This window comes from Cylas formicarius, unplaced genomic scaffold, assembly GCF_029955315.1.
Source record: "Cylas formicarius isolate icCylForm1 unplaced genomic scaffold, icCylForm1.1 PGA_scaffold_8__14_contigs__length_24414737, whole genome shotgun sequence".
In the NCBI taxonomy this organism is placed as follows: Eukaryota; Metazoa; Arthropoda; class Insecta; order Coleoptera; family Brentidae; genus Cylas; species Cylas formicarius.
This window is the reverse complement of record NW_026844361.1, coordinates 20727166-20745393: the sequence shown is the minus strand read 5'-3', so window position 1 is coordinate 20745393 and position 18228 is coordinate 20727166. Positions and strand designations below refer to the sequence as shown.

General features: G+C 40.8%; 5 protein-coding genes across 6 annotated transcripts; 2 read left to right on the top strand and 3 right to left on the bottom strand.

Annotated features, from left to right (window-relative positions):
- The first annotated feature begins 373 nt into the window (after nucleotides 1-373).
- LOC132705945 (tRNA selenocysteine 1-associated protein 1) lies at nucleotides 374-2344 on the top strand. The gene is made up of 2 exons (XM_060676927.1): nucleotides 374-530; nucleotides 1216-2344. Exon 2 carries the CDS (start codon nucleotides 1251-1253, stop codon nucleotides 2139-2141), a length of 891 nt encoding a protein of 296 aa, XP_060532910.1. The 5' UTR covers nucleotides 374-530; nucleotides 1216-1250; the 3' UTR covers nucleotides 2142-2344.
- Nucleotides 830-3296, bottom strand: LOC132705944 (hsp70-binding protein 1-like). Of its 2 annotated transcripts, XM_060676926.1 has the most exons (6): nucleotides 3162-3296; nucleotides 2847-3108; nucleotides 2573-2794; nucleotides 2357-2515; nucleotides 990-1198; nucleotides 830-938 (listed from the first exon to the last, which is right to left on the bottom strand). In XM_060676926.1, exons 2-6 carry the CDS (start codon nucleotides 3037-3039, stop codon nucleotides 885-887), a joined length of 837 nt encoding a protein of 278 aa, XP_060532909.1. In that variant the 5' UTR covers nucleotides 3040-3108; nucleotides 3162-3296; the 3' UTR covers nucleotides 830-884. The 2 variants fall into 2 exon arrangements, with proteins under 2 accessions (XP_060532909.1, XP_060532908.1); XM_060676925.1 differs by having other exon boundaries at nucleotides 2847-3223.
- Nucleotides 3297-3422: 126 nt separating this feature from the next.
- LOC132705943 (bromodomain-containing protein homolog) lies at nucleotides 3423-11448 on the top strand. The gene is made up of 9 exons (XM_060676924.1): nucleotides 3423-3569; nucleotides 3756-4222; nucleotides 4600-4681; nucleotides 7919-9202; nucleotides 9563-9941; nucleotides 9992-10121; nucleotides 10302-10410; nucleotides 10722-11144; nucleotides 11201-11448. Exons 1-9 carry the CDS (start codon nucleotides 3438-3440, stop codon nucleotides 11321-11323), a joined length of 3129 nt encoding a protein of 1042 aa, XP_060532907.1. The 5' UTR covers nucleotides 3423-3437; the 3' UTR covers nucleotides 11324-11448.
- A 1240-nt stretch (nucleotides 11449-12688) lies between these two features.
- On the bottom strand, nucleotides 12689-14209 carry LOC132706345 (uncharacterized). The gene is made up of 4 exons (XM_060677628.1): nucleotides 13931-14209; nucleotides 13591-13875; nucleotides 13099-13521; nucleotides 12689-13042 (listed from the first exon to the last, which is right to left on the bottom strand). The coding sequence occupies exons 1-4, from the start codon at nucleotides 13992-13994 to the stop codon at nucleotides 12966-12968; spliced, it is 849 nt and encodes a 282-aa protein (XP_060533611.1). The 5' UTR covers nucleotides 13995-14209; the 3' UTR covers nucleotides 12689-12965.
- Nucleotides 14210-16251: 2042 nt separating this feature from the next.
- On the bottom strand, nucleotides 16252-18111 carry LOC132706557 (uncharacterized). The gene is made up of 5 exons (XM_060677939.1): nucleotides 17959-18111; nucleotides 17262-17321; nucleotides 17049-17087; nucleotides 16710-16994; nucleotides 16252-16581 (listed from the first exon to the last, which is right to left on the bottom strand). The coding sequence occupies exons 1-5, from the start codon at nucleotides 18002-18004 to the stop codon at nucleotides 16376-16378; spliced, it is 636 nt and encodes a 211-aa protein (XP_060533922.1). The 5' UTR covers nucleotides 18005-18111; the 3' UTR covers nucleotides 16252-16375.
- Nucleotides 18112-18228: the final 117 nt, after the last annotated feature.

The following is an 18228-nucleotide window of genomic DNA, read 5'->3' as shown; positions in this document are numbered from 1 at the left end:
AAAATTATCGCAAAGGATAGTAGGCGCGGTGAAATTAACGATCAAGGATGTTTCATGTCCGTTAATAGATGTCAGTGTTGTATATTTTTAATAATTTTGATTTAAAAACTTGATATAAATTATTTCATATTCCACAGTTCGTAGATTACAAAAATATTGCTCTGTCCTGTGCTTCCCAATTCTTATTTTATGAATGAGTGGATAATATTTGTAAAAGATAGGTTTTTTATCTATTAAATATAATTTAAACCGCATGTCTTGATACAAAACAATTGTTGCACAGATAAATACCAAAAAAAAACTATTATTTATTTTTTGTGAGATTGATTTTATTCTTTGGTTGGACCAAATTTTTTCTTTGGTTGGCGTTTACGCCACCTCCACCCCGCCAGGTTATGGCCATTGTTGACGTTAACCTAATGGATATTGGGAGTTTGTTTTTATTCCAAATATTAGGAAATTTTCGATAAACTTTGTTGTCGCGTATGTGGAGAAATACTTTTTCACATTTTCGGTTAGATATATCTCAGGTACGTATTAAAATAGGTGTTAAGTGTTAACTTCATTGTTTGGTGGGTACCCGTGTCGTTTTTATTTAGTAAATAGCAGAGTAAGGAGTGAATCTATAGAAACAGACGTACAAATCAAATCAAATTAGCAAAAAAAGTATGTAGTGTTGTGGGTTATCTCCACTATTTTTTATCGATTCAGAAAACTTTGTTGCTACTTATCAGCGCCTGCATTTTTTTAAAATGAAGATTGGTTAAAATTGAGTTTTAGTAATCGCCTAATTCGAAATTAGTTAATTTAGTCATTCAGTAACGATATAGACGGTGTGATATAAAATAGTTTATTTAATAAATATTTACATCCACTAATAGGCACTAACGCCACCCGAAAACTAACTGAAGTATCCTCCGACACGCCTGCTCTTCTTCCTAAAAAAAAAATTCTGTGATCAATGATTTTAACCCCCAACCACAACTTACCATGTGCTCGGGTTGATCTTTGATCGAAGCTACGCGTTTTTGTAAGGCGTCGTTCAAGTTATAACGTAGATTTTTGCATTCGTTGACTGCAGTGGCGCTATCTTCCAACAACGAAGTTAACAATGACAAAACATGTTCGTCACTAGGCCGCCTATCTCCGATGACGAGCGATATTAAAGCCGGCACGTACTCCAAAAACACCAAACGACCTTAAAATTTTTTGTAGGTTAGGGTTTGATCGGACTATCACTATCAACAAAAATGACGAACATGGTACATTGCCAGCTGTGGATGGGGAGCCTGGAACCCTACATGACGGAGAGTTTTATCATAAACTCGTTCCGCAAAATGGGCGAAAATCCGTTAAACGTCAAAGTGATGCGCAACAAATTCACGGGCGAACCTGCCGGTTATTGTTTCGTTCACTTCGCCAACGACGAAGAAGCTATAGACGCTATGCACAAGTTAAATTCGAAACCGATACCTGGTACCAATCCCGTGGTACGGTTCCGCCTAAATAACGCGAGCAATAACGCGGGTCGGACCCTCCTCGATCGCGAGTTTTCAGTGTGGGTGGGCGACTTGAGTCCTGACGTTGATGATTACAATTTATACCGCGTATTTAGTTCCAAATACAACACCATCAAAACGGCGAAAGTAATTTTAGACAGTAGCGGGTTTAGCAAAGGTTACGGATTTGTTAGGTTCGGTTCTGAAGATGAGATGAAAGACAGCCTCGTTACAATGAACGGGTACCTTGGTTTGGGCACGAAAGCTTTAAAAATATCAAATGCTGTGCCTAAACCGAAGGGAGCACTAGGCGACGCGCCTACTGCGCAAAGTCCAACGTTGACCACCGCGACGTCTAGCGATTATAGTCAATACTATGATCCATCTTCTTATTGGCAAAACTACGCGTCCTGGCAGACCCAAGGGTACTACGACCAAGGTCAAGGTCAAGGACAGGATCAAGTGTACGGGGTGCAGCAGGACGGCAGCAAGAAAGAGGACGAACTGGAACTGATTGATCACTCGTTACCATTGGACATCGACAAAATGAATCGCGAGAAGATCGACCAAGACTGTAACCTGTGGGATGCCATCGAGAGTTCCAAGTGGTTCCCATATGAGGTTATGGAGAGCATCGCGTAAAAATGTATTTTTGTTTGCTCTTTATCATTATAAACTTGTTAGATATTAGAAAATTAAAGTCAATTGTGAAGTAAGGTTAGGTCTTAATAGTACACAAGTTGTCCCAGAAAGTATCGGAAGTTTATTTCCCTTAAAAATAGTGGCGGACAACCTGTATAATATGAAACTACATAGTTTCAATAACCCCTTTAAGTGAGTCATTATCAAGTACTTACTTTTAAAGTCAGGCTGGGAATCGCATAAACTTTTCAACAAAAATGTGGCCTTGGTTATAAATTTGTGGCTCTCGGCCCTGCCGAGCGTTTTTAATAAAATAGCGGGGCCGTTATAGTGAATGAATTGATTGAAACCCTCCTGACAATGTCTTACAATTGCTGAAAATGATTACCACAAATAAGCCACACTCCATGATGCTCCACAAAGTAACATACCGCTTAATGCATACAAGGCTTTCAACCCCACCAGCGGATCCTCATCTTTCTCTAACATATTCAACAATTTTGGTATGAATTCATTATCAAGAACAACCTGCTGACAATAAGGGTTGTTCTGACACAGTACAGCCAGTAGTTCACATCCTCCCGCTCTAATTTTCGCATTTTTCGACTTGAGGCAGGGATATAGTACCATAAAACCTCCGATTTTGTGAAAATCTAAAATCTGATGGATGAAATGAATTTTGAGTAGAACCTTGGCCACACAAACCACAAGCAATATCTAAGTGATCAACGTGATCTAGGATAATGGCAATCGCTTCTTCGTACTTCGTGACGTCGTCTTCCGCTTCAACGTTGTCCATATCCTGCAGAATTTTAATTTGTTTTTGAAGTAGTTCGATAACGTCCACAGTCATTGACTTCAATGCCTCTTCGAGCCACTTGCGTCTGTCCTCGTCCATCGGTTGAAATTGGGAACCACTGGGGGCGTCCTCTGATTTCGTCGCTTCAACGCAAAACCGCAACAATCCCTGCAAACTTGTGGGTTGTCTTGGTTGAACTGCTCTATCATCGTTCGACTGACTTGCTGGGACCGCGCATATGGCCCCGGCTATTTCCGGCTGTTTCTCTATTCCCGGCATTGGTATGAAATCAACAGGAATACTTGGATGAACTCAAAACAATTAACGCCGTCTAAAAGCTTTCGAGTCAAACTATCCGGATCACTCTGGAAACTTCAATACAAATCTGACGCTGACAGTAAAGTGAACCAGGTCTTCTTCCTTTTTAAACTTGTCAATTGTCAAGAAAGGTGTTTATTATTTGTATATAAGCCACCTATGTTTATATTGTAACTATCATGGGTATTGACTTCGATATTTTGGAGCATTGTAAAAAAGTCAGAGCAGATCACGGTCCTCCGTACGCTTGTCCGGTCGAAAAATGCGGACGGAGCTACAAGACCGTATGCGGACTTCAGTATCACCTGAAGGTAATCGACCGCCCCAAAGCTTTTATACCGGCGGTTACTAAATAATTCACTCATAAGCGGAGGGAAATACATCGATTTAAAAATCGCATGTGCGGTTTCCGCGCATTTATTATTAAACAAAATGATTCAACTTTTGTATTTGCGGAGCAGTGCCAGTTACTGTTTCACAGGTTTAGATTTTTTTAGAGTTACAATCACGACAGTCCGACGCCGCTGTCGCCGACGACACCGGCGACCCCGAAAAACAAAAAGGGCAGGAACCGACCGAAACAGGCTAACATAATACCCGTCACAATTGCGACGCCGGAGCCTCTTACCTTCGAAGAGGCGCAGAAAATGGTACAGTTTGAGTTAAATGGGGTGACGTGTCGATGGAATATTAACGACAGTCTGCCTGTAATGGCGAAGGAGGAACCACCGCCCGAGGAGAAGCCCGAAATTAAGGAAGAGAAACCCGAAATCCCAGAACCCGTTGTCCAACTGCCGGAAGCGAGTTTTAAAGAACTTGAAGATTATAATATATGCGACGCCCCACCGAGGCCTAACGCTTATATAAGGTTTATCGAAAAGAGCACGGAAGAGTTGGATGGTGAGGTCGAGTACGATGTCGATGAGGAAGATACCGCTTGGTTGGCACTGATGAACGATAAGAGGTATAGATTTTAGGGTTGTTTAGCTTTTTTTGTTTCTTTACTAAAACACATTTTTCATATAAAATATCAGTCCCAACCTTCTCATTTAATCCTAATAGTGAAAAAACACAACTGAAGAGTAGTTCAAATGTACAGTCAATAAAATAATGTTTGTTTGGTCCTGGAAATTTTCGAAAAGATTATATTCTGTTATATATACTATAGTATAATATTCACAGATTTTAGGTTTCGCAAGTTTAATATTTATCCAACAGTCTATGAAAAAACAATTTTTTTTAATCAAAAACAAGCTTCTTCAATAAGCAAAAGGATATTGACTTCTAAGAAATTGTGTCACTTTGTAAAGTGTAATGTAATGTGTAATGTTATGTATGAAGGGAAGCGATGGGAGTTGCGCCCGTCAGCGTTGACGTTCTGGAACTGCTCATGGACAGGTTGGAAAAAGAATCATACTTTCAGGTAATTACATATGTTCCGCATAAAGCCAAATTCCGAGAATATGAGTTTCATGATTGTGTTGCATGGTTTTTATTAATATTAATAAAAAAATATTTCGTTTAGTATCATTAGTATCGCGCGTCATTGACATTAAAGGAAAAGCTTAGCGTTTTCAAATCCAGCAACAACACAAATTGATGGATGTCACGCACGAATGTAATTTTTTTTAAAACCCATCTGGGCACACTGTAGAAGGGCTGTAGCAATATATTTCCAACGTCCCTACAAACCAGCTTTACAAGTAAAGTGTATACTTGACCGTCGACAAAATTTAATTAGCCCTAAATTTCAGAATTAGTGCTTTTATTTTAATTTTTTTTTTCAGCCGCTTTCCACATTACAATTTAAATATGATAAACTTGATTTCATTGCTATTGTTGTTTTGCAAAAGTCATACACTACAGAAACTGTTATCAGAACCCAAATTCCATTCAATTCAAGTCAAAATGTCGTTTTGGTACCGTAGGGATACATTATACAATAAATAAAGACACTTAGTGGTGGGATCCAGCATAGCTGTTCATCTAACCACCCTTAAGAAAACGTAAGAATTATAATTAAACAATCGTACATCATTAAAAAAAAAAAAGAAACTTAATTGATTATTTCTATTTATAAACGACTTAGCAGGCATATCATTATAAACTTTAATAGCGTTATAAGAGAAAAATCTCTTAGATGTTGTTGTCTATTGTTGTGCCGTGTAGCACTCTGGTGGATGTTCAACGACTTAGACTGTTTTAGATAGTCAGTAATATAATACTTTAGTGTTGCTTATGAAGGAAATAATACTTTCATAGGGCCACTTTTGTTTACTTTCAGCAGCGCCACCATCGGAAAAAAAGAACACAAAAGCTGTTAATGGTCACTGGTCAGATTCGCTATTGATCCGCTATACAGTGATAACAAAAATTGTGGCTAAAGTATGTGGCTTCCACACAGTTTTTAAAAGTTTTGGTTTATGTGCTAATCTGTTTAGTAATTTTGGAATATTTGAAAAATGTAAAATGTCTGCATTAATAAGGCTTATTTTGTGTAACCCTTAAGATGTTTTTTAAATAATTTGAATTTTGTAACTGTAATACTAAATTTATAGTGAAGTTTTTTAGAACCATAGACTAAATTTTAAAAAATATGTTTTTTGGTACCATTTGCTGTTTTTTAAACAAATATTTTATTGCACCTGCAATGACATTTAGGCATGTGAGTGTTCTGAATTGCTTCTAAAACTTTACTTGGAGGCGGAAGACCTCATTTTCTGCTATTTTTAAAATGTTCCCATTTCGACTGCAGATGGCGCCGGAAGAAACTTCAGTTTCGAATAACAAACATTTAATTTCATCTGTAAGTCGGTTGCGATATTTGTTTTTAATAAACTTCATATTGGAAAAAGAAGATTCACACAAATAGAGTGAACTGAATAATGCTTTCACTTTCAAGGCAACACGGCATAGAACTGAATATTTGTCTTTACTTACAATGGGCCAGATACATTTGGTAGTTGAGACTAACGATTTTAAGGCTAAATCATTTTGAAACTCAATTACTTCCATTTCTGTTGCAGCGATGTCTTCGCAAAAGTTTTGCATAACACAAGTCTCAAACTCATTCAATTTTCATAAAGAGTGAAACAACAAACTGCGCTACTAAAGCCATTTCGTTGAAATCCTTAAAACGATTTTTGAAGTTATCCTTCAGAGTAGATACTATTTCTACATATTTGCTGTCATAGGGCTCTAATGGATTTTGGGATATCTTTTCTGAAAGAATAGGAAAATGCTTGGTATCGCTGTTAATTAGGTTTGGCTCCCAAAACTCCAGCTTTTTGATATTTCATCATTTCCGTTAGTTCTTTGTCTCTCCCCTGGAGCTGCAAATTAAGTTCGTTTAATTTCTCTGTAATGTCCACAAGAAAACCAAAATCTCTAAGCCAGATTGAATTTTCTAGTTCCGGAGTCGGTTCATCGTGTTGTTTAAATTGAACTATACCATCATTACATCATTAAAAGGTCCTCTACTTAAACATCGGACTTTAGAGTGAAGGAGTAGATCCTCGTGTTGACACTCAACTTTATCGGCCAAGGTTTTGAATAATGTCCTTTGTAATGCTTGAGCTCTAATGTTCTTCACCATTTTTACCACCACTTTCGTAACGTTGTTTAGTTTCAGAAAATTTCCACATAATGCTTGCCGATGGATAATGTAGTGGTAATAGAGAAATTGCGGAAAACCTACATTTTTACGACCAAACGCCACCAGACCCTTATCACAACCCACCATCGCTGGAGCGCCATCGGTTGTCAAGCCTACCATTTTCGGTATTGGAATTTTCCCGGAAGAAATAATATTTTTTAAATGAGAAAACAACTGCTGTCCAGTAGTGTGTCCTTTCAGTAGAATAAACTTCAAAAGATCTTCTTTAATCGTAAAATCACTAAAAACCATCCTGATTTGGACAGTGTCGACCACACCTGTTGGCTCATCTTGATGAGGTGAAAAATAAACACAGTTATCTAAGTCATTTATTAACTGTAAAAAAATATCATTGCTCATTACTTCTACACGTCTCATCATTAGCAGTCTTTATTTCTAAAGTTGGCAAATAACGAATCAGCAGCTTCTAAAAACGCCTGTTTTATCATTTCCCCGTCTTAATAAGGTTTATTTTTTGTGCAATTAACTGGGACACGACTTACATGATGTCTCTCAATATTTCCCTTTTTAGCAACAGAGGCCGATGTATTACATAACATAACCTTTAGGTTAGGTTAGGTTAGGTTAGGTTATCTTCTTACTACTGCTTGCCATAATATTATTTTTTGTTGTCCTCTACTAGCCCAACCGCTGGACGTTGATTATGCGTTCAGTTTTAAACTAAGCGCAATGTCGCCGCGCCGTGCGTATTTATCCCGTTCAAAACAATCCAGAACGCTATCGAACACTAACGCGCTGGTCCGGCTGGTCGGTTCTAGCTAATTCCTTGCGGCAGATCGCTCACCGCAACGTTGCCGCTCTTTATCTTTAATATTATGACAATTTGATTCTTTTGTGGAATTTTGAAGCTTCTCTGATTTCTGCAGTTTGTATTTTTAAAATTAACATCGTTGTGAGAGCTATCAGAAGTGGTTGGCGACCGCTGGTCTAAAGTATTTGTGGCGGACATTAGTTCGCAGCTTTTATTATCCTTGCTCCCCCTAGGCGTCGGTCAACGGACACTCCAGCGGCGCTGTCGTCGACGACGATGCCGTTTGCTGCATCTGCATGGACGGTGAGTGCCAAAACACGAACGTCATCCTCTTCTGTGACATGTGCAACCTGGCGGTACACCAGGACTGCTACGGTGTGCCCTACATCCCGGAAGGTCAGTGGCTGTGTCGGCGCTGCTTGCAATCGCCAAGCCGTGCGGTCGACTGCGATCTGTGCCCGAACCAGGGCGGAGCATTCAAACAAACCGATCGCGGCACCTGGGCTCACGTAGTCTGCGCCCTGTGGATCCCCGAGGTCCGATTCGCCAATACCGTGTTCCTCGAACCGATAGACTCGATAGAAACGATACCGGCCGCTAGATGGCGTCTCACGTGCTACGTCTGCAAGCAGAAAGGGGTGGGCGCGTGCATCCAATGTCACCGGAACAGCTGCTACTCGGCGTTCCACGTGACCTGCGCGCAACAGGCCGGCCTTTACATGAAAATGGACGCGGTTAAAGGCGCCGAAGTCGCCGGTCAACCGGTATTGGTGCAAAAGATCGCTTACTGTGACACGCACGCGCCTACCGAATCTGCCGACCTAAAGAAAGACGATCCGAGAAAGAAAATGATCCAGGCGCGGAAAGTTTTGGCGAAGAAACGTACTTCCGCGCCGGTGATACTGATGCCGATGATACCGCCCGAAAGGATCCAGGAGATCGCGTCGCTGGTGACGATTCCCAAGAGGTCGCACTTTATCCAACGCCTGATAGCGTACTGGACGCTCAAACGGCAGTACCGTAACGGGGTGCCGCTTCTCCGACGGTTGCAGAGCGCTCAGGGTGGCGCCAGAGACTCGAACACGGGCAACGTCGACATCAGGGAATTGTGCAGGCAGCTCAAATACTGGCAGTGTCTGAGGCAGGACCTGGAACGCGCGAGGTTACTCTGCGAGCTCGTGAGGAAACGGGAGAAGATGAAGCTCGAGTATACGAGAGTCAGTGAGAAAGTGCTGCGGGTAAAGTTGAAACCACTCGAGGCTAGCCTAGGGAAGGTGCTAGACGCTATCGAAGCCAAAGACACGAACGAGATCTTTACCGAGCCGGTGGACGTCGAGGAGGTGCCGGATTACACGACCGTCGTCTCGGAACCGATGGATCTCAGCACGATGAGGAGGAAGTTGCGCGACGGCCTCTACTCCGACCTAGCCGCCATGGAGAAGGATTTCGATTTGATGATTGCCAATTGTCTGGCGTACAACAACAAGGATACCGTGTTTTATCGGGCGGCGATTAAGGTGAGGACGTTTGAACTACTCGCGTTTTTTGCACATATTAATTTTTAACGAAGACATGCTGGAAAGATATAGGGAACTAGGTGTTCGGGATTGCCTAATTGTTAGGTAGGATTTTATTTGAATAAAACGCAAACAGCAAAATGATTTTTTTAAATTTTAGTTAATTGAATACTCGATGGTATATCCACTCACAGGTTTTTTTTTTAATAAGTCAGTTGATTTTGAACAGAGGCACGAGGTGCATTTGAACTACTCGCCATAGACCAACTGATTTTGGCCTGAAATTTTGGAAATCTATGCACTTACTCATTTTCAATGAAACATGTTTAAAAATTTTGCAATTAATCTCGTCATCCCTAGATGAGGGATCAGTGTGGGGTGATATTTCGCCACGCGAAAAAGGAGTTGGAAAGCGTAGGACTGCTACCTACTGATAAAAACCCGACGCCTAACGGTAACGGTATCGGCGAAGAGTCTCTCGCCTCGGACATCGACAAAGAATTAGAAGTGCTGCGCGGCAAATCAGGCGCAGACGTCGTGTCTAAGCTGGAAGAGCTACTCGCGAAGAGCCAGGCCCTCAAGCACGGTCTCGCGCGTGCCAAACGGGTCAAGTGCGTGCGCAGCGAGCTAAACAAAGCGAGGAAAAGTCTAGCCGCGGCATCGCAGAGCGAAGAAACCGACCTGACGTCACAGTCGGACGGCGAGAACGACGCGCGGAACGATTCGACCAACTCAGCAAGTAGGGGGCGTGGTCGCCGATCTCACGGGTCTGATCGGGGCGTGTTTCAGGTGTCTCCCCGAGCGGGGTTAACCGCCGCACGGCGGTTTTGTTCACGAAGAAGGCGCAAGCAGCGCTGAAAAAGGACGAGGGTAAGGAGAAGACGGAGACTGACACGCCCCCTTCGACGCCCACTAAACAGTGAGTAGTCGCACTTATGTAGAGGAGTGGGGTTTTTTGTTTTGGTCGATTACTACTTCCACTCAAGTTTTAATTTTGGTTGATTTTCACCAAAATGTCAACAGTAGTATTCATGACGCAACTTTTGAGCGCCGCATATTTTCGAAGTAGGTTTTAATTGAGAAGCGGGACTCCTTTTAGGAAAAAGGGTCGCGGGAGGCGGTCCCAGCCACGCGAGGACGCAACCACCGCCCCGGACGGAGCCAGCGCCGCTGCCAAGGACAATTCGGACATTCCGGACAGTTTCAAGGTACGTGCGCGTAAAATGTCACCGGATTAATTACCAATGTCATTCCCGTCAACCGTTACGGCCGAAAGCCACCTAAACGTCGCATTGTGTATACATAGTGTTATAAAATTGGTCTCAAATATTTTGTTGGACGATTCCTGGGCTAATGTCCGCTTTCAAAATGGCGCCCGGCTAACCCTGCCAAATCGAGTGATCCGTATTGCGTCTCGTTGTATATATAAGGTGTATCAAAAATATCACCTGCCTCAAGAGTTTGAGACTTGAGATGCCGTCTTTTTTTTTACTTGAAAAAATATGTTCACTTCTTGAAGGTTTACCGCGCCGGTAGACAGACGCTCTCTGACGACGAGAAGAGCGATGACAGCGACGCGAGCCTGTCGACTTGCTATTCGCACGATCCCAGCGAAATCGAGAGTGACGAAGAGGACGAGGACAGCGAGGTCGTGGCGCAATCGACGGACGAGGGGGCGCTACGTCCATTGCGTCTCGTTTGGGCCAAGTGCCGCGGATACCCATGGTACCCGGCGCTCATCATCGATCCCGACATGCCCAAAGGTTTCATCCATAAGGGGGTGCCGCTGCCGTCTCCGCCCCAGGAGGTGTTGGATTTGGAGTCCAAGTTTACCGAGCATGTCTACTTGGTGTTGTTCTTCGACGCGAAAAGGACCTGGCAGTGGTTGCCAGCCGAGAAGTTGGAGATTATGGGCCAGGATACCGAAAAGGACGAGCTTAAGGTGAGTTAAAGCGTGTGCGGAGGATGTTCCGTCGAAGTAACCGTCTCGTGTGGTAGGCAAACGAGCCGAGGAAACAGTCGGACAGGAAGGCAGTGAAGAAGGCGTACGAGAATGCTTTAAACTACATCCAACAAATCAGCGAGGAAGGGGCCAACGCTCAGGACGATAGCAAAGGTTGAGGAGGTTTTTTTTTTTTGATTTTGCGGCTCATTAGAAATTTACACAATTTTTTTTGTGAATTATTTGTGCCGTATTCCATGTTCTACACTAACCGCTTTTTTTTCTTTATTTAAATAAAAATGAAACAGTGTTTCCCTTGGCTTTTATTAACCCTTATTGGAAACGTCCGCGTACGTCCTATCAATTGTGGCCAATAGAAAGAGTGAAGAAGAAAAAAGAAAATAATACAGTTTGAGCCCGGTAGACACGATGCAATTTCTACATGAATTTTTTAGCAGATACGAATTTTTAAAAATTTATATATTTTTAACTGGCAATTTTTTGATGGTAGATACCGTGCAATTTTTTCGAGCAAACAGGGCTTGATTATTTTGGTGGAATTTTGTTTACCTAGTTTTGGCTAAATTTTTTGCAAGAAAGTTTTTATCGACCATATTATAGCAGAAATGAGAGAAAAGAGGATGTTTGAAGTTCTGAATAAAATTTAATATATATATTTATAATATAATATATTTAATATAAATTATATTAATTTATGTATTTTCTAAAAATAATTTCTGTGCAGTTCTCTTACATTTAGGGATAATTTAGGTTACACATACAGTAAACAAATTGTTTATTGACTTGAGTTTCAATTTTCTTGGTTTTTTCTTTTACTGGTTTATTTGGCCCTGCATATTTTTCTATTCCCGTCGGTAAAATACTTTCACATGCGGAAAGTGTCACTTTACAATCTCAGTTTCGTTTTTCATGGATTCGAGCCACTTCGGACATTTCCGGGATTTTACCGCAATCGGATGTTTTCGGAGATATTTCCCACGCTTTGAATTTTGACGTTTGTCAATTCTGACGGTCATGTCAGTGAATGTATTTGTGTTGTTTTGCCAAAATGTACCCAAAAACTAACCGTATATAGTATAGTATGCAACATGTTCGGTAAACTTTTTAATTCACTCGCTTATTAAACACTCGCTCCGCTCGTGTCAAATAAACTCGTGAGTCAAATGCCGTTTACCGCACTTGGTGCATAATATATTATTATTCCGTTGTTTATATGACATATGCAATAATACATCTCTCTCTGTCTAACGTAGACAGTTAAAAAGAGCAGAACCGATCGGAACGATAAACGAATAGGTTTAATGGCCACTAGTAAATTTGTTGTTAGAATGATATGAAATTTAGTAGTCCGATAATCTATTATTATTTTTAATTTGTTAAATTGTCATTTTTTCGTAATGGTTGTAGAAAAAAGTATAGTATGCAACACGTATGGTAAACTCTTTATCTCACTCGTTTATTAAGCACTCATACAAATTGTCCATTGGCACTTTTTATGTTCATATATTTGAGAAAAAATAGCTGGTAAATTTATCTGCCAAATTTATATTAGGTAGGTATATTAGTAAAATTAGTAGGTACATTTTATTTATATGAGTACTATGCAATACATATTGCGTTTACATTTATCTTGGCCTCATATCATTGTAAAAATTTGTGTCGCACTTTTTATGTCGTCACTACTCGCGTTAACTGACGGTTAAATCAAAAATCGTTTATTATCTTCTGGTAAAACTGCCCCCTCTCTTTGCAATATAAAATAGTGATAATAAATATAAAATATTGGAAGCGGTTGTATGGTCAGTGGTGAATTTCAATTGGCTCGCCGTGCGACTTCCCTTGTTTGGACGTGTGTACTTTGTTTCTATTTCTTTTCTCTAAAAGCGAAAATAGAGAAAATCACCTCGAGCCGATCGACCTTAGATCTACGTACCTTGAAAAATAGGCGGAATAAAATCTAAAAACGGGGGCTGAGGGAAAGGATTGGGGATGAAGGGGATAGGATTGGGTAAGCCGAAGAAGTCGCCGGGTGGCCTCTGCGGCGGCGGCGGAGGCGGCTGTTGTAGGACGGGCGGTATGTAGATAATATCTATTGGCGAGTCGCCCCCTTCTATGTAGTGGATATCAGGATCATTTGAACCGGGATTGACAACCGAACCCTGAGGCACGCCCGGATTACCATATGGTGCCTCCGAACAAATGACGTAACATCCGTCCAATCTCACTCTCTCGCTGGGGAATATTTTCTCTTTAATGTGTTTCTTGATTAATACCCTTTCTCGACGTAGCACGTGTTTTCGTTCGTTTGTCTTCGTCGGATCTATTTTTTTCGTTTTCTTGTGCGAATCCGAATTTCCTGCGGAATTTGGCTAAGCAACATTGCAGCCAACGGAAAAAAATCAGAGAACAACAAACGGTCACTTACGATAACCGTGCCGGTTCCTTTTGGTTTCTCCGCTTTCCTCGCTGCCTTCTTCATTGCTTTCGGTACTTTCCCCGCCCTCTGTGACATTTTTACTCGCTGAGGTAGTAGTTGGTGCTCTCTTGGTCGTCGTTGTGGGCTTTGGCGGCGTAGTCGCGGGTCTGCAGTTGTGGATAAAGTCTGGCGGAAGCGGATATGGCGGTTGACCGGGACATATCAGGTCGCACTTTTGGGGCGAAAGCTGCCTCTGATTTGGCGGGTGTTTGTGTCTGATGCGGGAAGCGTGATCTGCGGTGCAAACGTGAAGTCTTCGAGATAAAACGATATTTTTTTTAAAGCTTACCCGTAGTCTCTGTTTCTATCGAAACTGCGCAAAGAATGAGTAATATATTTATCATTATGTGCATTTTGCGTATAGTAAGTATATTGATAGTCAGTGTTCCGTCTCGCTGCTTTAAATATAAATTCCTTTTGCCTCGTTGAGGGCATGACGAAAGGTTCAGTTGAATATATTTTAATAATATTTAGATAAAATTCTTAAAAAAATTTCGATAAGTGGGCGGAATGCCGTACATATTTTTAACGTGTGTAACATGCACATAGCTAGTCTAATATATGGTGCCTTTTCTGACGCGTGGTGCAGTATGGTGGCTTAAATGGCATGGTGGCACTATATATGGTTGATCTATCAGAAAACAGATGCCGCTGGCAATCAATTTGTGGCGACTTACTTATGTAACGCCGTGCCAAAGTTTACAGAATTAAAATATAAGTTGCCGTACGCGCGGTAGATTGGCAGTAGGCGAGTTTTGATCAATGACCGAAGTAGGCGAGCAGAAAGTCTGTGACGTATTGTGCAGTGGGAGGTTGTGGCAATAAATTAAAACACGGACTGTCTTCTTTTCGTTATTCATTAAAGTAGCAGGGCTGTGCCCTTGGCCCAGTTCTACGCATTATGACGTAATATAATATTACTAGTTGAGAAAATTATTCACTAATGCTATAAGATAATATGTTAATTGATCTATGTATTTCCACTATTTAACTAATTACTGTTCATAATAGAAAGTATCGAATATTTAAATTTATTTTCATAAGACTTAATACAAAGCTTAATAACTCCTTTGAAAAAGATGTTTCATGCTCAATTAAGTTTAATTAAACCATTAAAAAAGAACGAGGCTTGAAGAGGGTGTTTGTAACCGACCCGCCTGTTAAGTGGTTTATGAATTTTTGTTGTCGATGCATCTTATGGCTTTGTGCTCGTGCGGTAGTATGGGCAAGGACAGGGGATGTAAGTTAGGTTAAGTTAGGCGACATGAGACCGCAGGTTAAGTGTGTGCAGCGGAAATTGATGGGGCCCCTGGTCAGTAACTGTTAGTTGGTGGTGTTTTCGTGAGTGAAGGACCGAACGATTAGCACCAAGGCTGCCGAGAGGTTAAGGTACTTTTACGTCAAGGCAATAAAGATCCCACTAGTTTGAATTCTAGTTGTTTAATGTTCCCCGAGAGAGAGGTTACACGTTTTAAATTTTCAAATCAATAGTGTTCCTATAATAAACATGGAAAAAAATCTGTTTGCAATTTACTGAGAAGGATAGAAATTTTTGATTGTCAAACCCTCCAAGCCTTGGTCTTTTTTAACGGTTTAGTTTGTCGTTCAGCTTGATAGCTTCCTTGCGGTAGAGCATGATTACATTAAATCTTATGAAAATAAATTTAAATGTTCAATATTTTTGCCCTAGAAGCGCATATATTTGTTTAATTTTTTTTTAATTTTTACAACAATTAGAGATCCCTCCTAAGTCGGTAGAATAACGAAAGACTGCACGCGTAGGGGAAGTGGCCGCGGGGAGAGAGAGAGAGAGAGTGCGACAACTTATATTTTAATTCTGCAAGTTTTGCTTTCGCTTGCATGTAATAATTTTACTAAGAAATTTTAATAGCCGTAAATTTGCACATTTTACACTGGCTCGTATAATAATATGTCTTGTGTTAGAATATTTATATTATTACGTCATATCCCACAAGAACTCGTAACACAGAGGCGCCGCTTTGTTCTTTTGCCGATTGTAAAATGTATCGGCGTCTCAGGCAAAAAAGACAGAGAGGGCAAGTTGCGGTGAGCAGATATAATTAGGGTCTTATTATGCGATGTTTTTTGGGTTTACGATAAGTTAGTCAAGACGTAGTTGTCGAACCGAGAGGATCAAATTCGATTCTGGTTCATTATGTTGTTCTATTTGATTATACTTACACTTGTTAAAATAAAAAAAATCAGCTGACTACGAATTTAAAAATTTCAGTAATGGATGTTTTATCAGTAGGACAGGAATTTTCACCAAAAAAACAAAGAAAATAATTATTTTCCCGAAAAATGTATAATATGTAATTTTCAGAAAGTGATCTAGGAACGGAAAATCCAGAGCTTTCCATTTCAAATTTCAAAGACTGTGCTACATTTTTAAGGAATCTTGAATCACTGATTTACTTCCCTTATGCCATGGTATATTCCTTGGATATGTTATTTAGGTAGAAGACACTCAAGCGGTGTAAATCCTACTTTGCAATGAACACGACAGATGGGGCCGTCTATTATTTATTATTATTTATAATTTTTTATCGCGTTAAATCAGGACCACAGGGGACTGTAAAAAAGCATGAATTTTCCAAGACATGTTTTTATTTAGCACACACTATTGGCAAGAAAAAAAAATGGTATGCACATTCTACGCTGCCTTCGCATTCAAAAATTTCGGTGGTGGTTAATCGTCGCGGCCTGGTCGAATTTACTGGTCGTGGTGGTGGTGGCTTCTGCTCTGGTGGTGCTGCTTCTCGTGTTCGCCGTGGTGACTCCTGCTTTGATGGTGTTCCTTGTCGTGGGTTCCGTGCGCACGACTCTGATGGTGGGCGCGTTTCTCTTCAACCCCCCTCAATCCACCCCAATGGACGTTGCCGTCATCGTCGACGCACTTGCACGGGCAATGCTGGATATCTAAAAAAAAGTCGCAATTACTTTCAATTTTCACTGACTATTTTCTATAAATAACACGAGTTATAGACCTATCCTATAAGTCATGATTTAAATCCTCTTTTAAACCCATTATAATAAATAAAGCGTACTTGGATCGGTGGTTCCTGTCTGGCCGCCAGTCTGGGTGGTGGGGGTACTCTCGGTTTCCGAGGTTTGGGGATCGCTTGCGGTGGATCCTTCGGTGGTGCCCGTAGTCTCGCTTGGCTCGGTGGTACCCGTAGTCACGGCGGGTTCGTCGGACGTGGTACCCGTACTTCCCGACGTTTCTGTTATGCCGCCGGTGCCGGTGGTACCGGTGTTCGAAGTGGGAGTAGCGGAGGTGTGGCCGGTACCACGGGGCGTTTCCCGGGTACCGACGGGGGTGACGGAGGGTCCTAAGGCGCAAAGGGTTTTAGGCTGTTCCGATTAATTTATTAAGGATTACTCACGTGGGGTAACGACGGTTACGGTGCCGTTGCCTCCCGTACCTATACAGTGTTGATAAAATTAAAACTTTTTTTACACTCGACAGTTGAACGTCAATTTATATAAATTAAATAACGTTATAATATATAGTCGAATATTTTGCGACAGGTAAATAGACAAAAATAAAAAAAAATACATGTTTAAACTTGGCAAAAACGCCAGTATCTGTGACTTACATTTCAAATAGCAGTGTTTGTCCAGTGCCCTAGTCTTCAACGAGTGGTGATGGTTGCCGCCTGAAAAAATCCGGCAATGATTTTCGTATTTATGAGCGCAGTGCGGTGCGGACAAAATGTTACAGGCCCGCTCAAAAAGTTACAGTTACAGTCGTCGTGTTTGAAGACGTTTTAAGATACAGATGAGCAGTTGGCGTGAATCACAACGTTATGAGAAATATTATTTTGCTAAGCTAATTAAACAAATAAATATTGCAAATCTGCTATTTACCATAAAAAAATAAGGTAAGTAATTTGTAGTAATAATTTATAGTAAGTAGTCTTCAAATTTTATATTGGTGACAAAAAGTATATCATCGACCTTAACCTTACAAATTTTGGAATTAGGATTTAACGCTGCCACTGAACGCGTTTTTTCTACAGTAAATCAAGTGTGGACATCACAAAAATTTAAAAAATGACGACAAACTACTGAAACAAATTAACTCAAATAAAAAATATGTCAAGGAATAAAATAGTATACATTTTGTTATATTTATAAATTGTAATTATGTTAAATGTCTGCTACAAAAAATTACCCTCATACCACTGTTTTTTTTTATCGGTTAACAAGGGAAAAGTCCCCAATAATAATAATTTCAATTTTTTCCTATCGAACATTATGCACAGGGACGCTATTCTCGGTTCGTATACTCACATGCTGCAGCAACCAACGCCATACAGATCGCCAATTTGAACACCATGTTTGCGCGAGAGCGATTTTCAAAGCTAACAGTCGAACGTCAGCTATATGGGAGGACCAACAGTGGCCTAGTGTACTTCCGACGGTCAATTTATACCGGCTGCAACGTTATCTAAAGAATTCTATCGTCTACGAACAGTATTATGCGTGTATGCTAAAGGAATCCGTCGATGATAACATTTCTAGCGCGCGAGGACAATCGGCGAAATTTTTCGCGTTTTGCAA

Bases quoted from the DNA above. Each gene is read 5' to 3' on its own strand.
- LOC132706557 (XM_060677939.1), bottom strand. From the start codon at position 18,004: ATGGTGTTCAAATTGGCGATCTGTATGGCGTTGGTTGCTGCAGCAT. The intron at 17,322-17,958 runs GTGAGTATACGA...GGATTTTTTCAG, and splicing joins GGCGTTGGTTGCTGCAGCAT to GCGGCAACCATCACCACTCG. The intron at 17,088-17,261 runs GTAAGTCACAGA...AACACTGTATAG, and splicing joins CAAACACTGCTATTTGAAAT to GTACGGGAGGCAACGGCACC.
- LOC132705943 (XM_060676924.1), top strand. From the start codon at position 3,438: ATGGGTATTGACTTCGATATTTTGGAGCATTGTAAAAAAGTCAGAGCA. The intron at 10,122-10,301 runs GTGAGTAGTCGC...GACTCCTTTTAG, and splicing joins CCTTCGACGCCCACTAAACA to GAAAAAGGGTCGCGGGAGGC. The intron at 10,411-10,721 runs GTACGTGCGCGT...CACTTCTTGAAG, and splicing joins ACATTCCGGACAGTTTCAAG to GTTTACCGCGCCGGTAGACA.
- LOC132706345 (XM_060677628.1), bottom strand. From the start codon at position 13,994: ATGCACATAATGATAAATATATTACTCATTCTTTGCGCAGTTTCGATA. The intron at 13,876-13,930 runs GTAAGCTTTAAA...TTTGCACCGCAG, and splicing joins GATAGAAACAGAGACTACGG to ATCACGCTTCCCGCATCAGA. The intron at 13,043-13,098 runs GTACGTAGATCT...TTTCGCTTTTAG, and splicing joins TATTCCGCCTATTTTTCAAG to AGAAAAGAAATAGAAACAAA.
- LOC132705945 (XM_060676927.1), top strand. From the start codon at position 1,251: ATGACGAACATGGTACATTGCCAGCTGTGGATGGGGAGCCTGGAACCC.
- LOC132705944 (XM_060676925.1), bottom strand. From the start codon at position 3,219: ATGCCGGGAATAGAGAAACAGCCGGAAATAGCCGGGGCCATATGCGCG. The intron at 2,795-2,846 runs GTTTGTGTGGCC...ATCAGATTTTAG, and splicing joins TCACTTAGATATTGCTTGTG to ATTTTCACAAAATCGGAGGT. The intron at 1,199-2,356 runs GTAAGTACTTGA...AAAAATTTTAAG, and splicing joins TTCCCAGCCTGACTTTAAAA to GTCGTTTGGTGTTTTTGGAG.